We start from the raw sequence: 22,637 nt of genomic DNA, 5'->3' as shown, positions 1-22,637 counted from the left end.
TCCCTGACTAAATAACGAGAACTAGTTGTGGTCTTCCAGGGCCGTGCGTTAACTAATAGTACCACTTGACGCTCGAGTTTTCTAGAGCAGCTGAATGAGTTTATAAATAAAACTTGAAATTTGCTTCCTTTATCCTTAATACACGACGTGAATTGAATACCATTTCTCTAGGAACAGGCTTGCACTTAGGAATCACGATTCACAGTTTTTGGATGGCAAAATCAAGGTTCTCTGGCTATTAGCGGCAAAATAAAACAACAAAAGGCAACTTATTCAGCGCTTACCAATCAGCCAGAAAGGGCTTATTCATTTAGTAAGATATTTTATTTTGGTGAGTTTGTCAATCAAAAAGTCACGTGATTTCTTAGTGCAAAGTCACCTATTCTGCACTAAACGATGGTATCACGTGACGTACGACTACAGATTTGTCAAATCGTAAAGGGAAATGGAGTAACCGAGGTCAAAAATAGAACAGAAAAGTAACGGTGCTAATGGGAGGCTCGAGTTATGGAGGGTTTGAGTTTGGGAATCCAATTGTGCGCAGTAATTCAAAACTCATACATGTTAATTCCATGTTCGGAGCCTCTGGTACCCAGGGTATCAACGAGGCCGATTCGTAGAAAATACTTAACATGGCTTAACTGGCATACTTAAAGGGCGGGCAAGTCTGAGTAATTTCCGGTATACCCCTCTCCTCGCCTTATTACATTAGGTAATCAATCTTGTATTTATAGGGTGCTTTTTAACATATAGCGATAATAATAAAGATTATTATAAAAAGATTTTTATAGCTATTTGAAAGACATATTGTTGTGCACGGTATATCTCCAGCCAAAAATTATATATTTTTGTTTGTTCTGAGCGGACCTTCAAGCCGGGTTGAAGGTCCGCGCGAGGACTATAACTACATTGGTTCCTAGGTGGTAGGATGTTCGCTAGCTTATGGTTAGAGCACAGATAGACGAGAACAGATTAAGACAGAGTTCGCCCCGTCTGTCCTTCAAAGTCTGTAAGCCATGGCTGGCAAACCAGTCCTGGTAGTTAGCTTGTGGCGACACAATGCACATTACTTTTTTCTGCCCTCTCTCGATCTCGTCACAGAGATAAGCCTGGAGGGCATTGTGGAAAACAGGCGCGCAGTATTCTAAGACTGGCCTAATAGTAGAAAGATAATAGGCAATAATGTCCTTAATCGGAAGGCGGGCTCTTTTCAACATTACAATGAAGTATAATCGCTTATTTGGCTTTTTAATACATTCGGAGATTCCCCTTTACAACATTCCCCTCTACAATATACCAATTGCCCTTCTTGACCCGGTGACACCGTGCCAGCTACGGCCCTGAAAAAACATATCCCTGGGTGACCGACGAGGGATTTGCGGCCGAAAAACCTTATGGGTATGCTATCATCGTAAATTACATTCTACACAATTTAAAGCAGAGGTCGGCATCGGCAGATTGAGGAGGAAAAAATCTTAAAGGTTACGCACCTACATGTATTAAAAACATTATATGTAGCTTTCTGGTTGACATAGTAATATTGGGCTCTCTTAGTTATCGGTAGTGTGTTGCGTTATGTCTGTGTGTGTTTGGGGGGAGGGGGGGGGGGAGGAGAGGGGTTACCAACTGCCATATATTGAGTTATTGGGAAGGTTTCAAAATCAAATAAAATGGCGTGTTCTAGACATTTTAACACCAGCACTGCTCTATTTGACGATTCCTTGAAAGGTGATGAACACTAAGTGTTACAGAAATCGCGCAACAATACACCCTGTTAGGCTTGTTTCGTGTTACTGCCCATGGGTAAAAGCAGACTTTGACTGTCATTTAGTAAAAATGGGACCTACTGTAGAGACTTATATTAAAAAGAAAAACACGACACACAAAGGGCCAACCAACAATCAGCAAAGATAATGACGTAGAAAATAAACAGATGCAAAGGAGTACCGGCTCCACAACAGGTAACAAATTCTCAGAAAAATCCATTTAAAACATGCATACCAAATAATGATTTAAAAAGAATATAAAATTCTAGTTTATCATATTATCATAATATGAACTCATTTAGACATGTTTAGGCCAGCATAGTGTTTTTCCCTCGCCTGATTTCCCAAGTCTAAACTTTACTCGTTTGTTCACATGGTGTTATGCGTGGTCATTGGCTTCTTGACTGTATTCAGTGAACCGAGTGAGTTTATCACACGATGCTGTGCACACTGCTTATGACTCCATGAAGTTATCAAATTGTCGCTAATACGGTCTATTGGGCCCGTAGGGTGTGAACGAGGTATTACTCATAAAGCCTACGCACCAGACGCAAAGGTTACGATCGTAAAAAAAAAACACTGTTTACACTTCGCAAAAGATCATCTTTTGTTGCAGATGTGTTTATCGTAAACGCTTTTGTGCAGGGCTTAAGGACATGTGCTTTAAAGTGTTTGGCTTTGTTTGACTGAGGTTGTTTTGCCAAGTTGTAAGAGTTGCAGAAAAAAAAAACACTCGCTTGGTTTCCCATTCAATTGAAGCGTGTCCGTGAAAACATTGCCCTGGAAAGGGGGGTGCAGGGTTTTGAATCAACGGAGGCACATTTCAGTTACACATCATAAATCAAGAAAAGAAAGGAACATTGGATACACATCATAAATCAAGAAAAGAAAGGAACATTGGATACACAAAATAAAGGAGACAGGTTGGTACTAATGTAATAAACGAAATCGTCGATTAATAGCGATCTTAATTTGTTAAATTAATAAGACTAACGTAAAAGTTTCTGAAATATAGATGAACTGCTTTCCAAAAGTATTACATCTCAACACTCTCTTTTCATAAATCCCTACAGACACTTGCCACTATCGTTTTCTATTCCTAATACCCCCACACTCAAAAACCTTGAAAATTTCCTCGATTTGAAATCTAATCTGTTTTCTTTCCTTATCATTTTCAAGATTTAGCAAGGGCTAAATGTATAAAGCATACATCGATTGCACTTCAAATGTCAAACGAACGCAGATGATCGTAAAAAAAGGAAATAGTTGCAGAAAATCATCCCCTTTAAGACTGTTGTCGTACTTGTACGATGCGTGCCTCCCCCCGCTTTCCCGGGCCTTGTTTTGCCAATCCCTTCATGGCTCTATGACCCCGAATGATCACACAGACCGGTGGCACTCAAGCGAGCTGTACGATTGGCCAAACACGGTCGCTACAGGTCGTTGCATCTTTTATAACTCAATGCCCCATGAAGTAATGATGATTCCTGCTCTATGAGGTAATGAACCAGCCAATAAGAACTTTTTGTTTATCAAAACTACACACACACCGAAACGGGTGCCGAGCACACTGCGCCAGTCACGTGACGTCATAATGAAGCCGGATGGAACAACGGAGAGACTACAGCTCCTCTTTGGCGAAGCGCGACAGACACACGCTACCCCGATCATGGCTGGCAACAAAGAACTCTACCCCGTTTACGAGAAAAAAATCGAAAACGAAACCGCAAATACACCGGATCGTGCGAAAAAAGAAAAAAAATCCAAATACTCGAGATTTGTGTCAACGTCACTAATGTTCTTGTTGGAACCGATTCTCCCGGACGATGGAGTGAAAGGCGATGGAAAGATCGCTAGTGTAATGTACTTGATTTGTTTAACGACAGCGGGAGTAGTGTTCAATTTGTCACAGTGGCTACAGGCGGACGCCAAAGCCGACTCGGGAGTGACTGCCGATCATATCGATGGATTCCTCATCACATGTATCTTGCCAGCGTTATTATGGATCTGTTACATCTTTTGCAAACAAAATGACCGCAAGACGGTGGACTTTATCACACCTTCGCCACACTCCCACAGGCCGCTAATGGCAGGGGCGTATGTGTTCGGCGCCGGCAGTTGCGTTATGGACCTTTTACACATCGCATTTTACGTCGAGTGCTCGTCGAACTTACCAAGCTTATTCTTCTCAGTGTTCAAAGCGGTTTTTATATTTTCACAAATCCTCTTCCTGAGGAAGTTCGCTACGGCGACACTACACAAATCACCTAGCATCAGACTTGTGTTATTCCACATCCTGGGGACAAATGTTTGTATTTGGTTTCGAGCGCTGTTCAGTCATTCTCGGAGTATCTTTAGCGTGCGCGGCACCACTACACTAGACTCCGCGGCGGAGACTGAGTGCATCGCTCTTCACTACTCCATGAGTAAAATCTGGGAGGCGTCCGAACCGTACTTGTACCCCTTCACCATGGAGTACTCGTTAATAGCGGGCGGGATTCTTTACAACATGTGGAGCGGTATGAGAGATTTAGACCCGGACCCGCAAGACATCTACATCTACGATGAATTATCAGACTTTAACACAACCTCGGATAACCTAAGCGAGAGGCTGGAGAAGTTCGAGGAGGATCATGGCTATGGCACGTGCGAGGCCCACACTCCTTCGCGGGACTCTGTGGCAAGCAGCAGATTCTTCAGCCGGTTTTCCTTAAACAGGGCGGTGTCGAATTCCTCCATTTGCCAGACGTGCGTTGATAACGGAATGGTGCGGAACACGTCGGTCCCAAGTTCGGATCCTGGCCTTCTGGTAGGGCTTCTCTTCTCCACGCTGCTCCTCCTCGCTGTGGGTCTCCTCTGGGTGGACAAACAGTCAAGTAATGCGCTGAGGTTTTATTATCTCTACCAGATAACTCTCTTAACCTTTATGTGCATATCGTGCTGGGTGATACTCAAGTGCTTGATGAATCAGAAGTTTACGTGGTATCCGCTAGCCCCCGATGACACCCTTTTAATCGCTTCCTTCTCGGGTCTTTTTCTTTACGCGGGACTGTGCTTAACAGCGGGTATCGCAGAATACAAAAACAAACAGCTCATTTCGAGTTTTTCCATCGCAAAGTCAACTCTAATTTTATTCCAAGCGATGCTTCAAGCTTCTGCCGTCATTAAGGCTTTGAGGTTCAAACCAATAGATGAAATCGGAGCTAATGTTATTCGTCAGGGTGCGTTGTTCTTACTCACTACTAATTTTGCCCTTTGGGCTCAGGACTCGTTCTTTGAGCTTCGCAATTTTGCTACAACGCCCGTGCAGACTGTTTTCTATGGGGAGAAATCGTGGCGAGCGATAACCACTTTGGCGTACCCGCTTTGTATCTTCTTTCGTTTTCATTCAGCCGCTTGTTTATTTGAAGTTTGGTCGTCGTTTAGAATGTGTCGCTAAATAGATAGCTTTTTTGTAGAAAACTCGAAAACGCAATTTTATGAATTTAAAAGTATTTTATAATTCTTCTAATGGAGAAATTTTCTAAATCAAATCGACAAAAAGGATTTTGGAGGCCTTTACTAAATCTTTTAACACAATTTTTATAATTGACGTGACGGTAACCTGTTCTAAGGATATAAAATAGTTTTTAAGTAGGTAGGACAAGTACGACAATTTTTATTTTAATGTTTAAATATAAAATTGTCGGATAAGTAAATCAACTTAATATTTACTTGATACTTTGATCCAATAGGGTGGTATGGGGTTTAGAATCTTAGGAGATAGGAATAGTGATTTTTTATATTGGCATTTTTGTCTTGCTAAAATCGTGTGCAGTAGATCTTCATCAGAAACCAATTGACCAGTTATTCAAATGATTGACGGAAATATTGTTAATCAAACAAACTACAGAATTTCGACTAATTCGAGAAGCGAAACTCAAATGACATAAGTGACTGTCAACCTAGAGCTCTAACCTAGAACACATGGCTGGGAACAACCAAGGAAATCAAGGACTTAGAGTCAGCCTCAAAATAAACACAGGTAAATAACTAACAAACAATCACACAGCTTACATAAACAACCGAAATTGTTACACAGACATTACAGCTACTTTCAAACAAGCGACATTTCAGTGACATGAACATACGACATTATAGTGACGTGAACAGTCCACATGAACATTCGACATTAACATGACATGACATGACAGCCTCAAAATAAACACAGGTAAATAACTAACAAACAATCAAACAGCTTACATAAACAACCGAAATTGTTACACAGACATTACAGCTACTTTCAAACAAGCGACATTTCAGTGACATGAACATTCGACATTATAGTGACGTGAACAGTCGACACAAAAATGACAGAAACATTCGACATTAACGTGACGTGAACATTCGACATTATAGTGACGTGAACAGTCCACATAACAGTGACATGGGCATTCAACATAACAGTGATCTGAACATTGGACATGACAGTGATATTAGAACTGTCGAAATGACAATGGCTTAAAAACATTCGACATTACAGTGACTTAAACATTCGACATTACAGTGACTTAAACATTCGACATTACTGTGACGCGAACAGTCGACATAACAGTAAATCGAACAGTCGACATAACAGCGACTTATGAACATTCGACATTATAGTGACTTAAACAGTCGACATAACACTGACATGAACATTCGACATTACAGGAACATGGACAGTCGACATTACAATGACTTATAAACATTCGACATACCAGTAACGTGAACATTCGACATTACAGTGACGTGAACAGTCGACATAACACTGACACGAACATTCGACATTACAGGGACATGAACAGTCGACATAACAATGACTTATAAACATTCGACATACCAGTGACGTGAACATTCGACATTTTAGTGACTAAACAGTCGACATAACACTGACATGAACATTCGACATAACAGGGACATGAACAGTCGACATTACAGTGACTTATAAACATTTGAAATTACAGTGACTTAAACATTCGACATTACTGTGACGCGAACAGTCGACATAACAGTGACTCGAACAGTCAACACAACAGGGACTTATGAACATTCGACAGTACAGTGACATGAACAGTCGACATAACAGTGACACGAACAGTCAACATTACAGTGACTTATAAACATTCGACATTATAGTGACTTAAACAGTCGACATAAAACTGACATGAACATTCGACATTACAGGGACATGAACAGTCGACATTACAATGACTTATAAACATTCGACATACCAGTGACTTGAACATTCGACATTACAGTGACGTGAACAGTCGACATAACACTGACATGAACATTCGACATTACAGGGACATGAACAGTCGACATTACAATGACTAATAAACATTCGACATACCAGTGACGTGAGCATTAGACATTTTAGTGACTAAATAAACAGTCGGCATAACACTGACATGAACCTTCGACATAACAGGGACATGAACAGTCAACATTACAGTGACTTATAAACATTCGACATTACAATGACGTGAACATTCGACATTTTAGTGACTAAATAAACAGTCGACATAACACTGACATGAACATTCGACATTACAGTGACTTATAAACATTCGACATTACAATGATGTAAACATTCGACATTACAGTGACATGAACAGGCGACATTACAGTGACATGAACAGTCGACATTACAATGACGTGAGCATTCAACATTTTAGTGACTAAATAAACAGTCGACATAACACTGACATGAACATTCGACATTACAGTGACATGAACAGTCGACATTACAGTGACCTATAAACATTCGACATTACAATGACGTGAACATTCGACATTTTAGTGACTAAATAAACAGTCGACATAACACTGACATGAACATTCGACATTACAGTGACATGAACAGTCAACATTACAGTGACTTATAAACATTCGACATTACAATGACGTGAACATTCGACATTTTAGTGACTAAATAAACAGTCGACATAACACTGACATGAACATTCAACATAACAGTGACATGAACAGTCGACATTACAGTGACTTATAAACATTCGACATTACAATGATGTGAACATTCGACATTTTAGTGACTAAATAAACAGTCGACATAACACTGACATGAACATTCGACATTACAGTGACATGAACAGTCGACATTACAGTGACCTATAAACATTCGACATTACAATGACGTGAACATTCGACATTTTAGTGACTAAATAAACAGTCGACATAACACTGACATGAACATTCGACATTACAGTGACATGAACAGTCAACATTACAGTGACTTATAAACATTCGACATTACAATGACGTGAACATTCGACATTTTAGTGACTAAATAAACAGTCGACATAACACTGACATGAACATTCGACATAACAGTGACATGAACAGTCGACATTACAGTGACTTATAAACATTCGACATTACAATGATGTGAACATTCGACATTTTAGTGACTAAATAAACAGTCGACATAACACTGACATGAACATTCGGCATAACAGGGAAATGAACAGTCGACATTACAATGACTTATAAACATTCAACATTACAGTGACATGAACAGTCGACATTACAGTGACATGAACAGTCGACATTACAATGACTTATAAACATTCGACATTACAATGACGTGAACATTCGACATTTTAGTGACTAAATAAACAGTCGACATAACACTGACATGAACATTCGACATTACAGTGACATGAACAGTCGACATTACAGTGACTTATAAACATTCGACATTACAATGATGTGAACATTCGACATTTTAGTGACTAAATAAACAGTCGACATAACACTGACATGAACATTCGACATAACAGTGACATGAACAGTCGACATAACAGCGACTTATTAACTGTCGACATTATCTAACATTACAGTAACTTATTAGTTGATGAACTTACATTCTGCAGTTATTTGCAGATTGACATGAAATACTGACAAATGCCTTGACATGACTGACAAACCGACATCAGATTATACAGTAACTTTTAGAATATTGCATGACAGTAAAATATACACTAGCTTTGATGACTCGTTAACTGACATTATATGGTGACTTACGAAATGACATTATAAGTGACTTATGGACAAGTATTATACATAAACTTGTGAACAGGCATTTATACGGTGGCTCATGGACTGATATTATATGGTGACTTATCAACTGACATTACAGTATATGATGACTTATCAACTGACATAAATTAAATGATGACTTATGAACTGACATTATATGGTGACTTACGAAGTGATCCGCAACTGACGGACTGACATTAAACAGCGACTTACGAACTGACATTATATAGTGACTTATGAACTATTATATGGTGACTTATGAACTATTATATGGTGACTTATGAACTGACATTATACAGTGACTTATAAACATATATTAAATAGTGACTTATGAACTAACATTAATTAAACGATGACTTGTGAACTGACATTATATGGTGACTTACGAAGTGATCCGCAATTGACGGACTGACATTAAACAGCGACTTACGAACTGACATTATATAGTGACTTATGAACTATTATATGGTGACTTATGAACTATTATATGGTGACTTATGAACTGACATTATACAGTGACTTATAAACATATATTAAATAGTGACTTATGAACTAACATTAATTAAACGATGACTTGTGAACTGACATTATATGGTGACTTACGAACGGATCTGCGACTTACGAACTGACCTTATATAGTGACTTATGAACAGACATTAAATAGTGACTTATGAACTGACATTATATGGTGACTTATGAACTGACATTATATGGTGACTTATGAACTGACATTATACAGTGACTTATGAACATACATTAAATAGTGACTTATGAACTAACATTAATTAAACGATGACTTGTGAACTGACATTATTTAGTGACTTACAAACTGACATTATATGGTGACTTATGAGCTGACATTATACAGTGACTTATAAAATGACATAATATGGTGACTCACGAGCTGACATATGGACTGATATTATAAGGTTACTAATCACAACTACCTTTGTTGTTAACAATAAAATAGTAACTTGTAGAGTACACAAACACTACAGGGTGCTAAAAATACAAGTTCAACACAATTACTTGGAACAAGTCGCATGTCAATCTCATTTACTTTCTCGCTAAAACCAAAAGGACATGGATTTGTAAACACCCAGTTTACATCATTTATCAAATATACATCTCTACAGATGTTTAGGGCAATACACGGTAAGAAACAACTCGTCAATAATTCAAACTTCCACACATTGATAAAGACTGATGACAACACATTAACACAGATTACTATGATTAACATATTGAAACAGACTAGTTACATATTGAAACAAAGACTTCAAACTGACGCAGTTACTGTACATATTACAACTAACGGGTGCCTTACATATCACTTCTACGATATACTCATTGTAAGAGACGAGTTACACAGACTAGTAACAGACAACAGTTAATGAACTGACGACTTGCACATTGACAGAAAAACTATGAACTAATGATGACTTACACATTGACAAAAAAACTACGAACTGACGACGACTTACACATTGACAAATAAACAACAACTGATGACTTATACATTGACAAATAGACTACGAACTAACGACTTACATATTGACAAAAAAACTAAGAACTGAGGACTTACACGATAACACAAAAGACTACGAACTGACGACTGACACATGTACAAATACACTACGAACTGACGACTTACACATTTACACAATAACTACGAGCTGACGACTTACACATCGACAAAAAGACTACGAATTGACGACTTTCACATTGACTATAGACTGAAAACTGATGACTTACATATTGACAACCGACTACGAACTGATGACTCTTACATTGACAAAAAGAGTACGAAATGACGAGTTACACATTGACAAATACACTACAAGTGACGACTTAGACATATACATTGACAAATAGAAAACGAACTGACGACTTACACATTATCAAAAAGACAACGAATGGACAACTTACACGTTGACACAAAGACTACCAACTGACGACTTACACACTGACAAAAAACTACGAACTGACGACTTACACATTAACGAAAATACTCCGAACTGACGACTTAGACATTGACATAAAAAAAATTGGACTGACGATTCACACATTGACACAAAGACTAAGAACAGACGACTTACACATTGAGAACCGACTAAAAACTGACGACTTACACATTGACAAAAATCTACGAACTGACGACTTACACATTGACACAAAGACTGCGAACTGTTAACACAAAGACAAAAAGACAACGAATTGACGACTTAGACATTGACAAAAATACTACGAACTGAAGACTTACACAATGACAAATAGACTAAGAACTGACGACTTACACATTGACAAAAAGACTACGAACTGACGACTTTCACATTGACTATAGACTGAAAACTGATGACTTACATATTGACAACCGACTACGAACTTATGACTCTTACATTGACAAAAAGAGTACGAAATGACGAGTTACACATTGACAAATACACTACAAGTAACGACTTAGACATATACATTGACAAATAGAAAACGAACTGACGACTTACACATTATCAAAAAGACAACGAATGGACAACTTACACGTTGACACAAAGACTACCAACTGACGACTTACACACTGACAAAAAACTACGAACTGACGACTTACACATTACCGAAAATACTCCGAACTGACGACTTAGACATTGACATAAAAAAATGGACTGACGATTCACACATTGACACAAAGACTAAGAACAGACGACTTATACATTGAGAACCGACTAAAAACTGACGACTTACACATTGACAAAAATCTACGAACTGACGACTTACACATTGACACAAAGACTACGAACTGTTGACAAAAAGACAAAAAGACAACGAATTGACGACTTAGACATTGACAAAAATACTACGAACTGAAGACTTACACAATGACAAATAGACTAAGAACTGACGACTTACACATTGACAAAAAGACTACGAACTGACGACTTTCACATTGACTATAGACTGAAAACTGATGACTTACATATTGACAACCGACTACGAACTGATGACTCTTACATTGACAAAAAGAGTACGAAATGACGAGTTACACATTGACAAATACACTACAAGTGACGACTTAGACATATACATTGACAAATAGAAAACGAACTGACGACTCACACATTATCAAAGAGACAACGAACTGACAACTTACACGTTAACACAAAGACTATCAACTGACGACTTACACACTGACAAAAAACTACGAACTGACGACTTACACATTAACGAAAATACTCCGAACTGACGACTTAGACATTGACATATAAAAATGGACTGACGATTCACACATTGACACAAAGACTAAGAACAGACGACTTACACATTGAGAACCGACTAAAAACTGACGACTTACACATTGACAAAAATCTACGAACTGACGACTTACACATTGACACAAAGACTGCGAACTGTTAACACAAAGACAAAAAGACAACGAATTGACGACTTAGACATTGACAAAAATACTACGAACTGAAGACTTACACAATGACACAAAGACTACGAACTGACGACTTACACTTTGAAAACCGACTACGAACTGAAGACTTACACATTGAGAACCGACTACGAACTGACGACTTACGCATTGAAAAAGACTACGAACTAACGACTTACACATTGACAAAAAGACAATTAACCGACGACTTACACATTGAAAAAAAAACCCAACGAACTGACGACTTACACATTAACGAAAATACTCCGAACTAGCGACTTAGACATTTACATAAAACATGGACTGACGATTTACACATTGACACAAAGACTACGAACTGTTGACTTACTCATAGACAGATAGACAACGAACTGACGACTTAGACATTGACAAAAAGACTACGAACTGACGAACTACACATTGACAAATAGACTACGAACTGACGACTTACACGTTGACACAAAGACTACAAAATGACGACTTTACACATTTACACAAAAACTACGAACTGACGACTTAGACATTGACTTGACAAAAAGACTACGAACTGACGACTTACACATTGACAAATAGACTACGAACTGACGACTTACACATTGACACAAATACTACAAAATGACGACTTACACATTAAAAACCGACTACGAACTGACGACTTACACAAAAACTACGAACTGACTACTTACACATTGACTTAAAGACTGAGAACTGACAAATAACAATTTGACAAAAAGACTACACAATGACGACTTACACATAAAAAACACTACAAGTGACGATTTACAAATTGCCAAAAAGACTACGAAGTGACGACTTTCACATTGATAATAAGACTGAAAACTGATGACTCACATATTGACAACCGACTACAAACTCATGACTCTTACATTGACAAAAAGACTATAAAATGACGACTTACACATTGACAAAAAGACTACGAACTGACGACTTGCAAATAGACAATAGACTGAAAGCTGATGACTTACATATTGACAACCGACTACGAACTGATGACTCTTACATTGACAAAAAGAGTACGATACGATGACTTACTCGTTGATAAATACACTAAAAACCTATGACTTACACATTGACAAATAGACAACGAATTGATGACTTACACATTGACAACCGACTACGAACTGACGACTTGCAAATAGACAATAGACTGAAAGCTGATGACTTACATATTGACAACCGACTACGAACTGATGACTCTTACATTGACAAAAAGAGTACGATACGATGACTTACTCGTTGATAAATACACTAAAAACCTATGACTTACACATTGACAAATAGACAACGAATTGATGACTTACACATTGACAACCGACTACGAACTGACGACTTGCAAATAGACAATAGACTGAAAGCTGATGACTTACATATTGACAACCGACTACGAACTGATGACTCTTACATTGACAAAAAGAGTACGATACGATGACTTACTCGTTGATAAATACACTAAAAACCTATGACTTACACATTGACAAATAGACAACGAATTGATGACTTACACATTGACAACCGACTACGAACTGACGACTCTTGCATTGACAAAAAGACTAGGAAATGACAAGTTACACATTGACAAATACACTACAACTGATGACTTAGACATATACATTGACAAATAGAAAACGAACTGACGACTTACACATTATCAAAAAGACAACGAATAGACAACTTACACGTTGACACAAAGACTACCAACTGACGACTTAGACATTGACATAAAAAATGGACTGACGATTTACACATTGACACAAAGACTAAGAACAGCCGACTGATACATAGACAAAAAGACAACGAATTGACGACTAAGACATTGACAAAAATACTACGAACTGAAGACTTACACAATGACACAAAGACTACGAACTGACGACTTACACTTTGAAAACCGACTACGAACTGAAGACTTACGCATTGAAAAAGAGTACGAACCGACGACTCACACATTGACAAAAAAAACTACGAACGGACGACTTGCACATTAACGAAAATACTCCGAACTAACGACTTAGACATTGACATAAAAAATGGACTGACGATTTACACATTGACACAAAGACTACGAACTGTTGACTTACACATAGACAGAAAGAAAACGAACTGACGACTTACACATTAACAAATAGACTACGAACTGACGACTTACAAATTGACCCAAAGACTATAAACTGACGACTTTACACATTTACACAAAAACTGCGAACTGACGACTTGCACACTGACGACTTAAACATATCGACACAAAGACTACGAACTGTTGACTTACACCTAGACAAAAAGACAACAAACTGACGACTTACACATTGACAAAAATACTCCGAATTGACGACTTAGACATTGACAAAAATACTACGACATTAAGACTTACACAATGACAAATAGACTACGAACTGACTACTTACACATTGACACAAAGATTACGGACTGACGACTTACACATTGAAAACCGACTACGAACTGAAGACTTACACGTTGAGAACAGACTACGAACTGACGACTTACGCAATGAAAACGACTACAAACTGACGACTCACACATTGACAAAAAGACAACAAACTGACTACTTACACATTGACAAAAATACTCCGAACTGACGACTTAGAAATTGACATAAAAACTGGACTGACGAGTTACACATTGAGAACCGAAAACTGACTACATATAAACAAAAAACTACGAACTACTTACATATTGACACAAAGACAACGAACTGTTGACTTACACAATGACAAATAGACTACGAACTGACGACTTACGCATTGACACAAAAACTACGAACTGACGACTTACGCATTAACAAATACACTACAAAATGACGACTTACACATTTACACAAAAACTACAAACTAACGACTTACATATTAAAAACTGACTTATGAACTGACGACTTACACGTTGACAAAAAGACAACGAATTGACGACTTACACATTGACAAAAAGACAACGAATTGACGACTTACACATAAACAATACACTGAAAACTGATGACTTACACATTGACAACCGACTACGAACTGACGACTCTTGCATTGACAAAAAGACTACGATACGATGACTTACTCGTTGATAAATACACTAAAAACTTATAACTTACACATTGACAAATAGACAACGAATTGATGACTTACACATTGACAACCGACTACGAACTGACGACTTTTACATTGAAAAAAGACTACGATACGATGACTTACTCGTTGATAAATACACTAAAAACTTATAACTTACACATTGACAAATAGACAACGAATTGATGACTTACACATTGACAACCGACTACGAACTGACGACTTTACACATTTACACAAAAACTACGAACTGACGACTAAAACATTAAAACAGTTAAACATTGAAACAGACGACTTACACATTGACAAAGAAGACTTACACATTGACAAAGAAGAGTTACACATTGGCACAGACGAGTTACACACTGACAGAAATTAGATACACATTGGCACAGATAGTTACACAATGATGTAGACGAGTTACAGATTGACAACAAAGAGCTATACATTGACTTGGACGAGCTACACATTGACACAAACAAGTCACACATTGACACAGACGAGTTGTACATTGACAAAGACGAGCAACATATTGACACGGATGAGATACACCTTGACACAGACGAGTTTCACATTGAAACGGATGAGCTACACATTGACATAGACGAGTTACACATTGAAACATATGAGTTATACATTGACACAGACGAGTTACACACTGACAGAAATGAGATACACATTGACACAGATAGTTACACAATGATGGAGACGAGTTACAGATTGACAAAGAAGAGCTATACATTGACTCGGACGAGCTACACATTGACACAAGCAAGTCACACATTGACACAGACGAGTTGTACATTGACACAGACGAGCTACACGATGACACGGATGAGATACACCTTGACACAGACAAGTTACACATTGAAACAGATGAGCTACACATTGACACAGACGAGTTACACATTGAAACATGAGTCACACATTGACACAGACGAGTTAAACACTGTCAGAAATGAGATAAACATTGACACAGATACACAATTATGGAGACGAGTTACAGATTTAAAAAGAAGAGCTACAAATTGACACAGACGTGCATTAATACATTCTAGAAACTGTTGATTTATATATTGACACATCAATGAACTGACGATTTATACATTGATACATCCTACAAACTGGTGATTTATACATTGATTGATACATCCTACAAACTGATGATTTACACATTGATACATACTACAAAGTAATGATTTACAGATTGATACATACTACAAACTATTGATTTACACATTGATAATACTTTAAACTGATGATTTACACATTGATACATACTAAAAACTGATGATTTACCCATTGATACATACTACAAACTGATGATTTACACATTGATACATACCACAAACTGATGATTTACACATTGATACATACTACAAACAGATGATTTACACATTGATACATACTAAAAACGGATGATTTACACATTGATACATACTACAAACTGATGATTTACACATTGATACATACTAAAAACGGATGATTTACACATTGATACATACTACAAACTGATGATTTACACATTGATACATACTACAAACTACTGATTTACACATTGATACATAATACAAACAGTGATTTTAAACTGATGATTGCCACATATATCAAGCTGGAGACTTACAGGTAGTATAGAGAACATGGTCAAATATTTCCAAATATTTTTCACACAATTGGTGTACTGATGAAGGACTGTATGACAGGAAATACAATACCCAATCCAGAGTAATGACTGAATAAGAGTATCTTTGATTATTTACTAAACTCTGACATACCGCTCTAGAAATATCAAGTATAAAAGTTAGCTAAAATGAGTAGCCAAGATAGGCATGGACCAAACTTGCCAACATTGTGAATCCTAGTTCCAAAACGAACAATAAACTGATACATGACTATGTGTAAACACCTACGACACTACTGACTTGTACAGTTGACTTATTCCTTGTAAATATGACAGCAACAGACAAATAATTAAAAACCAATGAAAATAAACATTAGAGCCAAACTAAGCTGTAGAAAACATGATTAATGACTGAATATGATGGATGACACAATACTAATGATTTGGTGCCTGGCATAATATGATTACTGGACACTTATATTGAGGATAGACAGACTTGGTGTGTGACAGGACAAGGGCATGCATTTTGACAAGCAAAAATTGACATTATTACTTGCCACAACATTTTATCACTGAAAGCTTTTTTGGTTATGGTTTTGGGGAGGATTTGTGCTTCGGACACATCGTAAAATTACTTTTTTTTATCTATAAGCAGTTCCCCCAAATAAGCACCTCATCTAGGGCAGAAAAATCCAGAAAAAGTGCAGCGGCCCCTATTCAAGCAATTATGCTATGTAGCAAGTGCTAATGACATTATGTCATATGACAGATTTTTGATTTTGACTTGAAATGATGTTATGTGACACTGATATTGATATTTTTAATAATGACATGACACTGTTGACATGTGTGACAATAACATTGACATATTGAGTGACATGGCATGACACTGATATTTACTTAAGACATGATGTGACATGACACTGATATTGACTTGACTTAACATGACATGACTTGTTAAACATGATGCAACACTAATATAAACTTAAGTGAGATGGCATGACACTGATAATCACATAACATAATGTGACACTGAAAACTAACTTGACTGACATAAAAGGTATGGTATTGTTTGGACGCTGATATTTGACTTATGTGCAGGGCTTTCATTAACTTTCAGAGTAGGCGGTGGAGATTGATAAGTAGGGGGTGGAAGTTATATCTTTTTAGTTCAAGACTTTGAAAAAAAGTAGCCGGCGCTCAGTGGAAAATAGCCAGCACTTCCGCTGGCCGCCAGGACCTAATGCAACCCATGGTTTGATATGGCAGAATGCTGATATTGACCCTGGTACAACATGGCTAGAAAATGGTATTTACCCTTGATTTAATGAATCTGAGGACCACTTTTCAGCATTTCAACTTTAATGCTTATAATAAGTTGCAAAAAGTAATTGTTTAGTATTTAGATCAGTATTCTACTTGCCATCAATGTAGAGATCAATTATTGATTATTTATGATATCCAAGTCAAATATAAAAATCATGGGGCGGATCCAGGAGTCCAAAAAAAGTGGGAGCAAAGCAAGGGTTTCATTGTTCTATGGTGGATTTCCTTATATTTCTTGTTATCTTTAAGCTCAATATCTGTAAATTTGGCTAAACCCTAGATCCGCCCTGATTCAAATACCTCAGGGCCTTTTATTGCAGGGGCGTAGCCAGGAATTTTAACAGTAGGGGCCGATATTGAGTCATTTTCTCCTGTATTTTAAGTAATGTCTTGCCTTATCTTTATCTTTAAATAACTTAATTGCAGCTAGCGAGCTAATCCGGCAATGGACATTTACTGTATTTTTGGCTGCTGAAAGGGGGGGGGGGGGGTGGCCCCCCTGGGTCCTCCTCCTGGCTACGCCCTGTATTGTCTTGGCAGGAGCCAATGGCTTTGGAGGGCTGTGGAGCCCATTAAATTTAATGCATTCAATGATTCCAAGAAAAGAGTTTACCTATCTTTAATATAGATACCTATAGACAACTATAAGTATCATTTTATATGAAATGATATATTTGATTATTAAGTAACATTTATTTATTTTTATTAATAATAAATGCAAATTAGGATATGGACAGAGCTAAGAGCAGGACTTCTTATTTGCATACAGCTCTTGTTTGGCCATCATGCATCACTTCTAAAATTAGCAGAAAGATAAATTACATACCCGCCTCCATTTCGGCAATCCCTAACGTTAAACACAGGCCAAACACCATTATTCTCTCATTTTCTCTTCTACTTTACTTCGGGCAATCTCTTTGCAGCCGTCCGCGTTTGCGCAAAGGAGACTACACTACGGCGGCGGGAATATTTTGATCGGTAAGTTCTCGTTGCATCTTCGTGGAAAAGTCGGAATCAATGTCACTGTTCATTGGCAACTTTTGGGTAGCCTGTGGAAATTCCAAAACAAAAATGAACACTTCGAATGCTTGATTTCTTTTATGTTACGTGTTGTGAAATAGGTTAAAGGATAGAACATCAATATCGTTAAGCCATGGATTATTGCAGAGAGCTTCTTCATACCTTGAACGAATTTCGTCTAGAGAATCACTTGTGTGATGTCGAGCTGATAGTTGGAAACGACAGGTTTGCAGCGCACAAAAACGTCCTTTGTGCAAGCAGCATTTTTTTCAACGGCCTATTTTCCTCAAGTATGCGAGAACGACAAGAGAATACTGTCAACCTCAAGCAATTCCCAGTATCCATAATGGAAGATCTATTGACTTATCTTTACACTGGGAAGCTGGAAGTCACAGAGGCAACGGCTCAAGATTTTTTAGCTGCTGCTGATTTTCTCTTGCTGCCAAAATTGAAAACGATTCTGGAGAGTGAACTCGAGCAATATATTAACCCTTTCAACTGTATTCCATTGCTTCATGCGGCTAAGGCGTATTCTTGTCAGCGTTTAGCTTCCGTTTGCATTCAATGCATGAAGGTCTCTTTCAGTGAAGTCAGTAAATTAGAAGAATTTTCATCTCTTAATTTCAGCCAGGTATTCGAACTAATATCATCTAGAGATATTATTGTACAGAGTGAAGAAGAAGTATGCGAGGCTGTTATTTGCTGGGTTGAGAGCAATCCAAACACAAAAGATTACTTTACCAAGTTATTCCAACAAATACGTTTGTTTTGTCTGCAGAGTGACTACATAAGGGGGCTTCTTTCAAATGAGCTTCTTGATGAAAGATGTCTAAGAGCTATTGAACTCTCTAAACACCATACACCAACTTCTCCATACCTCATGAGACCCCGGACATGCCTTGATGACTATATTGATGTGGTTCTTCTGTGCAACAGGGCATTTGATCCAGCAGTTGTTTGCTATGCTCCTTGCTTAGAGGAATGGTATGAATTCCAGCCAATTGCTGGAGGTATCTCATGGCAGTGTCTGGCCTACTGTAATGGCTGTGTTTATGCAGTAAGTGGCAATGGATGGAGCGGCTGTATTAATCCAGCGTCGCATGTCCATTGCTATGATCCCTCGACCAACACTTGGGCAGCTAAGGCTCCCCTACTGCACGATGCAGACGAATTTGGAATGGCAGCCATTGGCAAATTTATTTATGTTGTAGGGGGACATAATAGACATGGTGTCAGGACAGAGCTCCTGCAAAGATATGATACCTGTACTGACACATGGGAATTGATGTCCCCATTACACCCTGCCAGGTCAGGTACCTGTGTGGTCTCCCACAACAACCAGTTGTATGTTTTTGGAGGCAGTACTAATGATAAATGTCTCACTAGCTCCATGATTTATGATCAGTCGTCTGATTCCTGGTCACAAGTAGCACCCATGAGTTATTCTAGATCATCAGCTTGTGGTATCGTTGTCAGTGAGAAAGTTTTTATCATTAGTGGACATAGTGATGAGGCCTATGGAACTAATTCCATCAATGATATCAAACCAATAACAGCTTGTGAGGTTTATGATATTAGAACAAATTCTTGGAGCAGTATACCTGACATAACTCTGCAAAGATCAAATGCAGGAGTTGTTCACATAGATGGTAAGATTTATGTTTTTGGTGGGGATGATATGATAAGCTTTGCTCAACAAGGAGAATCCATGGAGTATTTTGACATTGAGTCTTGTGAGTGGTCCAGTCCAGTTGAATTCTCAGACTTGCATGTCACTATTTCCAGACCCAGAGCTTGTGCGTTACGCTTGCCAAAAAGCTTTGTCCAAGCTCTTAATAATGCAATATAAAAACTTTGAAGAACATGGATTTGAACTGTGTTTTGAAGCACTTCTTCAATTCACCCTGAAGTAAATTGCAGATGATGGGAATCTGGAACTGGCTATACCATGCTAATTAGCCTGACACCTGACAAGGAATTAATTACATAAAGAAGTTACATGTAATTTCTAGAATACCTAAACCTGGAAGTTTCTGTTTCCACAAGTCAAATGAATCCTCAAGTCTATTTTTGTAAAGAAATGATCCATTTTATTTGGACATTTTTCCCACAGTGTTTTTGCCTCTAACCCTGTTAGTGGAACTCTCATGTACTCTCACTAACTCTCATCTCCATTTGTTGGGGCTTCACTTAGGGAGGGACCTCAATAAGAATAGACGACAGGGGCATCATGATCCTATCATTTAGGGCAGGCTGCATTTTGATTGTAGAGTTCTACCAACTGCTGTCTTTAAGCGGGTGTTCAAAGATTGTTCTAATTTTGCTATCCCTTAGAGGGTCTCACCCTAATGGTGTCCTGAAACCCCAAAAACTTATTCCACAGTACACTACAGGGGCGGATCCAGACTGCAGGCTCCAGCCAGACCTGGCTCTTTTATTAAAATGTAATTGTTACAAGAGTGGGGTATTAAAATTATAATATATTTATATGTTTATGTTAATAATAACCTCCTATAGTCCTGTTTTTTTTCTTGTTTTCGATTAACTTTTTATTTTGAAAAGGGTGCAGTATTTTTTATGCCATTCTGCTATTGCTTAGTGGGTTTAGAATTACCTACCCTGGAAACCAGAGGCTCCGAGAGTTTTTCGAGAGAAGCGAGAGTTTATTTTCGAGCGAAGCGTGTTTTTTTTTTCTTTTTTTAGCGAAGCGAGAATTTTTTTTTCAGCGAATCGGGTAAAGCGGATATTCAGCCTCTGGAACCCAGGGTAAAAATTAACCCCCCCCCCCCCCCCCTCCCGCCCTTTGCCTACAGCCCACCTTCTAAGCTGTAGTACACTTTGAGAACAATTGGTTGAACAACAATTAATCCGCACTGCGTACGTTTAGAGAATGTACCAAAATAGTCCCCCAAACCCCTTCCTTTTTACCTTGAATAATATGTGTGGATTGAGAATTGGGTTTTGTTGCCTACTGCGATGAGAACGAAAGCAACTTTGTTATCATACTGATAAAAAGTTGAATTATAGTCAGTTCTGCCGAAATAGCTCAGTTGGGAGAGCGTCAGACTGAAGATCTGAAGGTCCCTGGTTCAATCCGGAGAGTTCGTAGGAACTCTGAACAATCCCGGGTTTCGGCAGCTTTTTATTTTTCACAAGAACCTTTTAATTTTTACTTCACTTCTATATAGAAATATTCAAATTACATCAACAATTTAAAATATCCCCAAAAGCACAGAGTTTCTTTAAACTGTAACGACACGTCTCTGATATGTTTCGCGTCCGTAGAGGGGCCCGGGCTAGTA

The 22,637-nt window shown here is 38.0% G+C and overlaps 2 protein-coding genes and 1 non-coding gene across 4 annotated transcripts; all 3 read left to right on the top strand.

The window, feature by feature from the left end:
• Positions 1-2,255: 2,255 nt before the first annotated feature.
• On the top strand, positions 2,256-9,219 carry LOC5520423 (proton channel OtopLc). The gene is made up of 2 exons (XM_001640126.3): positions 2,256-2,689; positions 2,946-9,219. Exon 2 carries the CDS (start codon positions 3,361-3,363, stop codon positions 5,203-5,205), a length of 1,845 nt encoding a protein of 614 aa, XP_001640176.1. The 5' UTR covers positions 2,256-2,689; positions 2,946-3,360; the 3' UTR covers positions 5,206-9,219.
• Positions 9,220-13,408: 4,189 nt separating this feature from the next.
• On the top strand, positions 13,409-21,858 carry LOC5520345 (kelch-like protein diablo). Of its 2 annotated transcripts, XM_048730246.1 has the most exons (2): positions 13,409-19,293; positions 20,114-21,858. In XM_048730246.1, exon 2 carries the CDS (start codon positions 20,216-20,218, stop codon positions 21,182-21,184), a length of 969 nt encoding a protein of 322 aa, XP_048586203.1. In that variant the 5' UTR covers positions 13,409-19,293; positions 20,114-20,215; the 3' UTR covers positions 21,185-21,858. The 2 variants fall into 2 exon arrangements, with proteins under 2 accessions (XP_048586203.1, XP_001640178.2); XM_001640128.3 differs by lacking the exon at positions 13,409-19,293 and having other exon boundaries at positions 19,302-21,858.
• A 512-nt stretch (positions 21,859-22,370) lies between these two features.
• Trnaf-gaa lies at positions 22,371-22,472 on the top strand. The gene has a single exon. It is a non-coding gene; the product is annotated as a tRNA-Phe (tRNA).
• The last annotated feature ends 165 nt before the right edge of the window (positions 22,473-22,637 follow it).

This window comes from Nematostella vectensis, chromosome 1, assembly GCF_932526225.1.
Source record: "Nematostella vectensis chromosome 1, jaNemVect1.1, whole genome shotgun sequence".
Taxonomy (NCBI): Eukaryota; Metazoa; Cnidaria; class Anthozoa; order Actiniaria; family Edwardsiidae; genus Nematostella; species Nematostella vectensis.
This window is presented reverse-complemented; position numbering and strand designations above follow the sequence as displayed.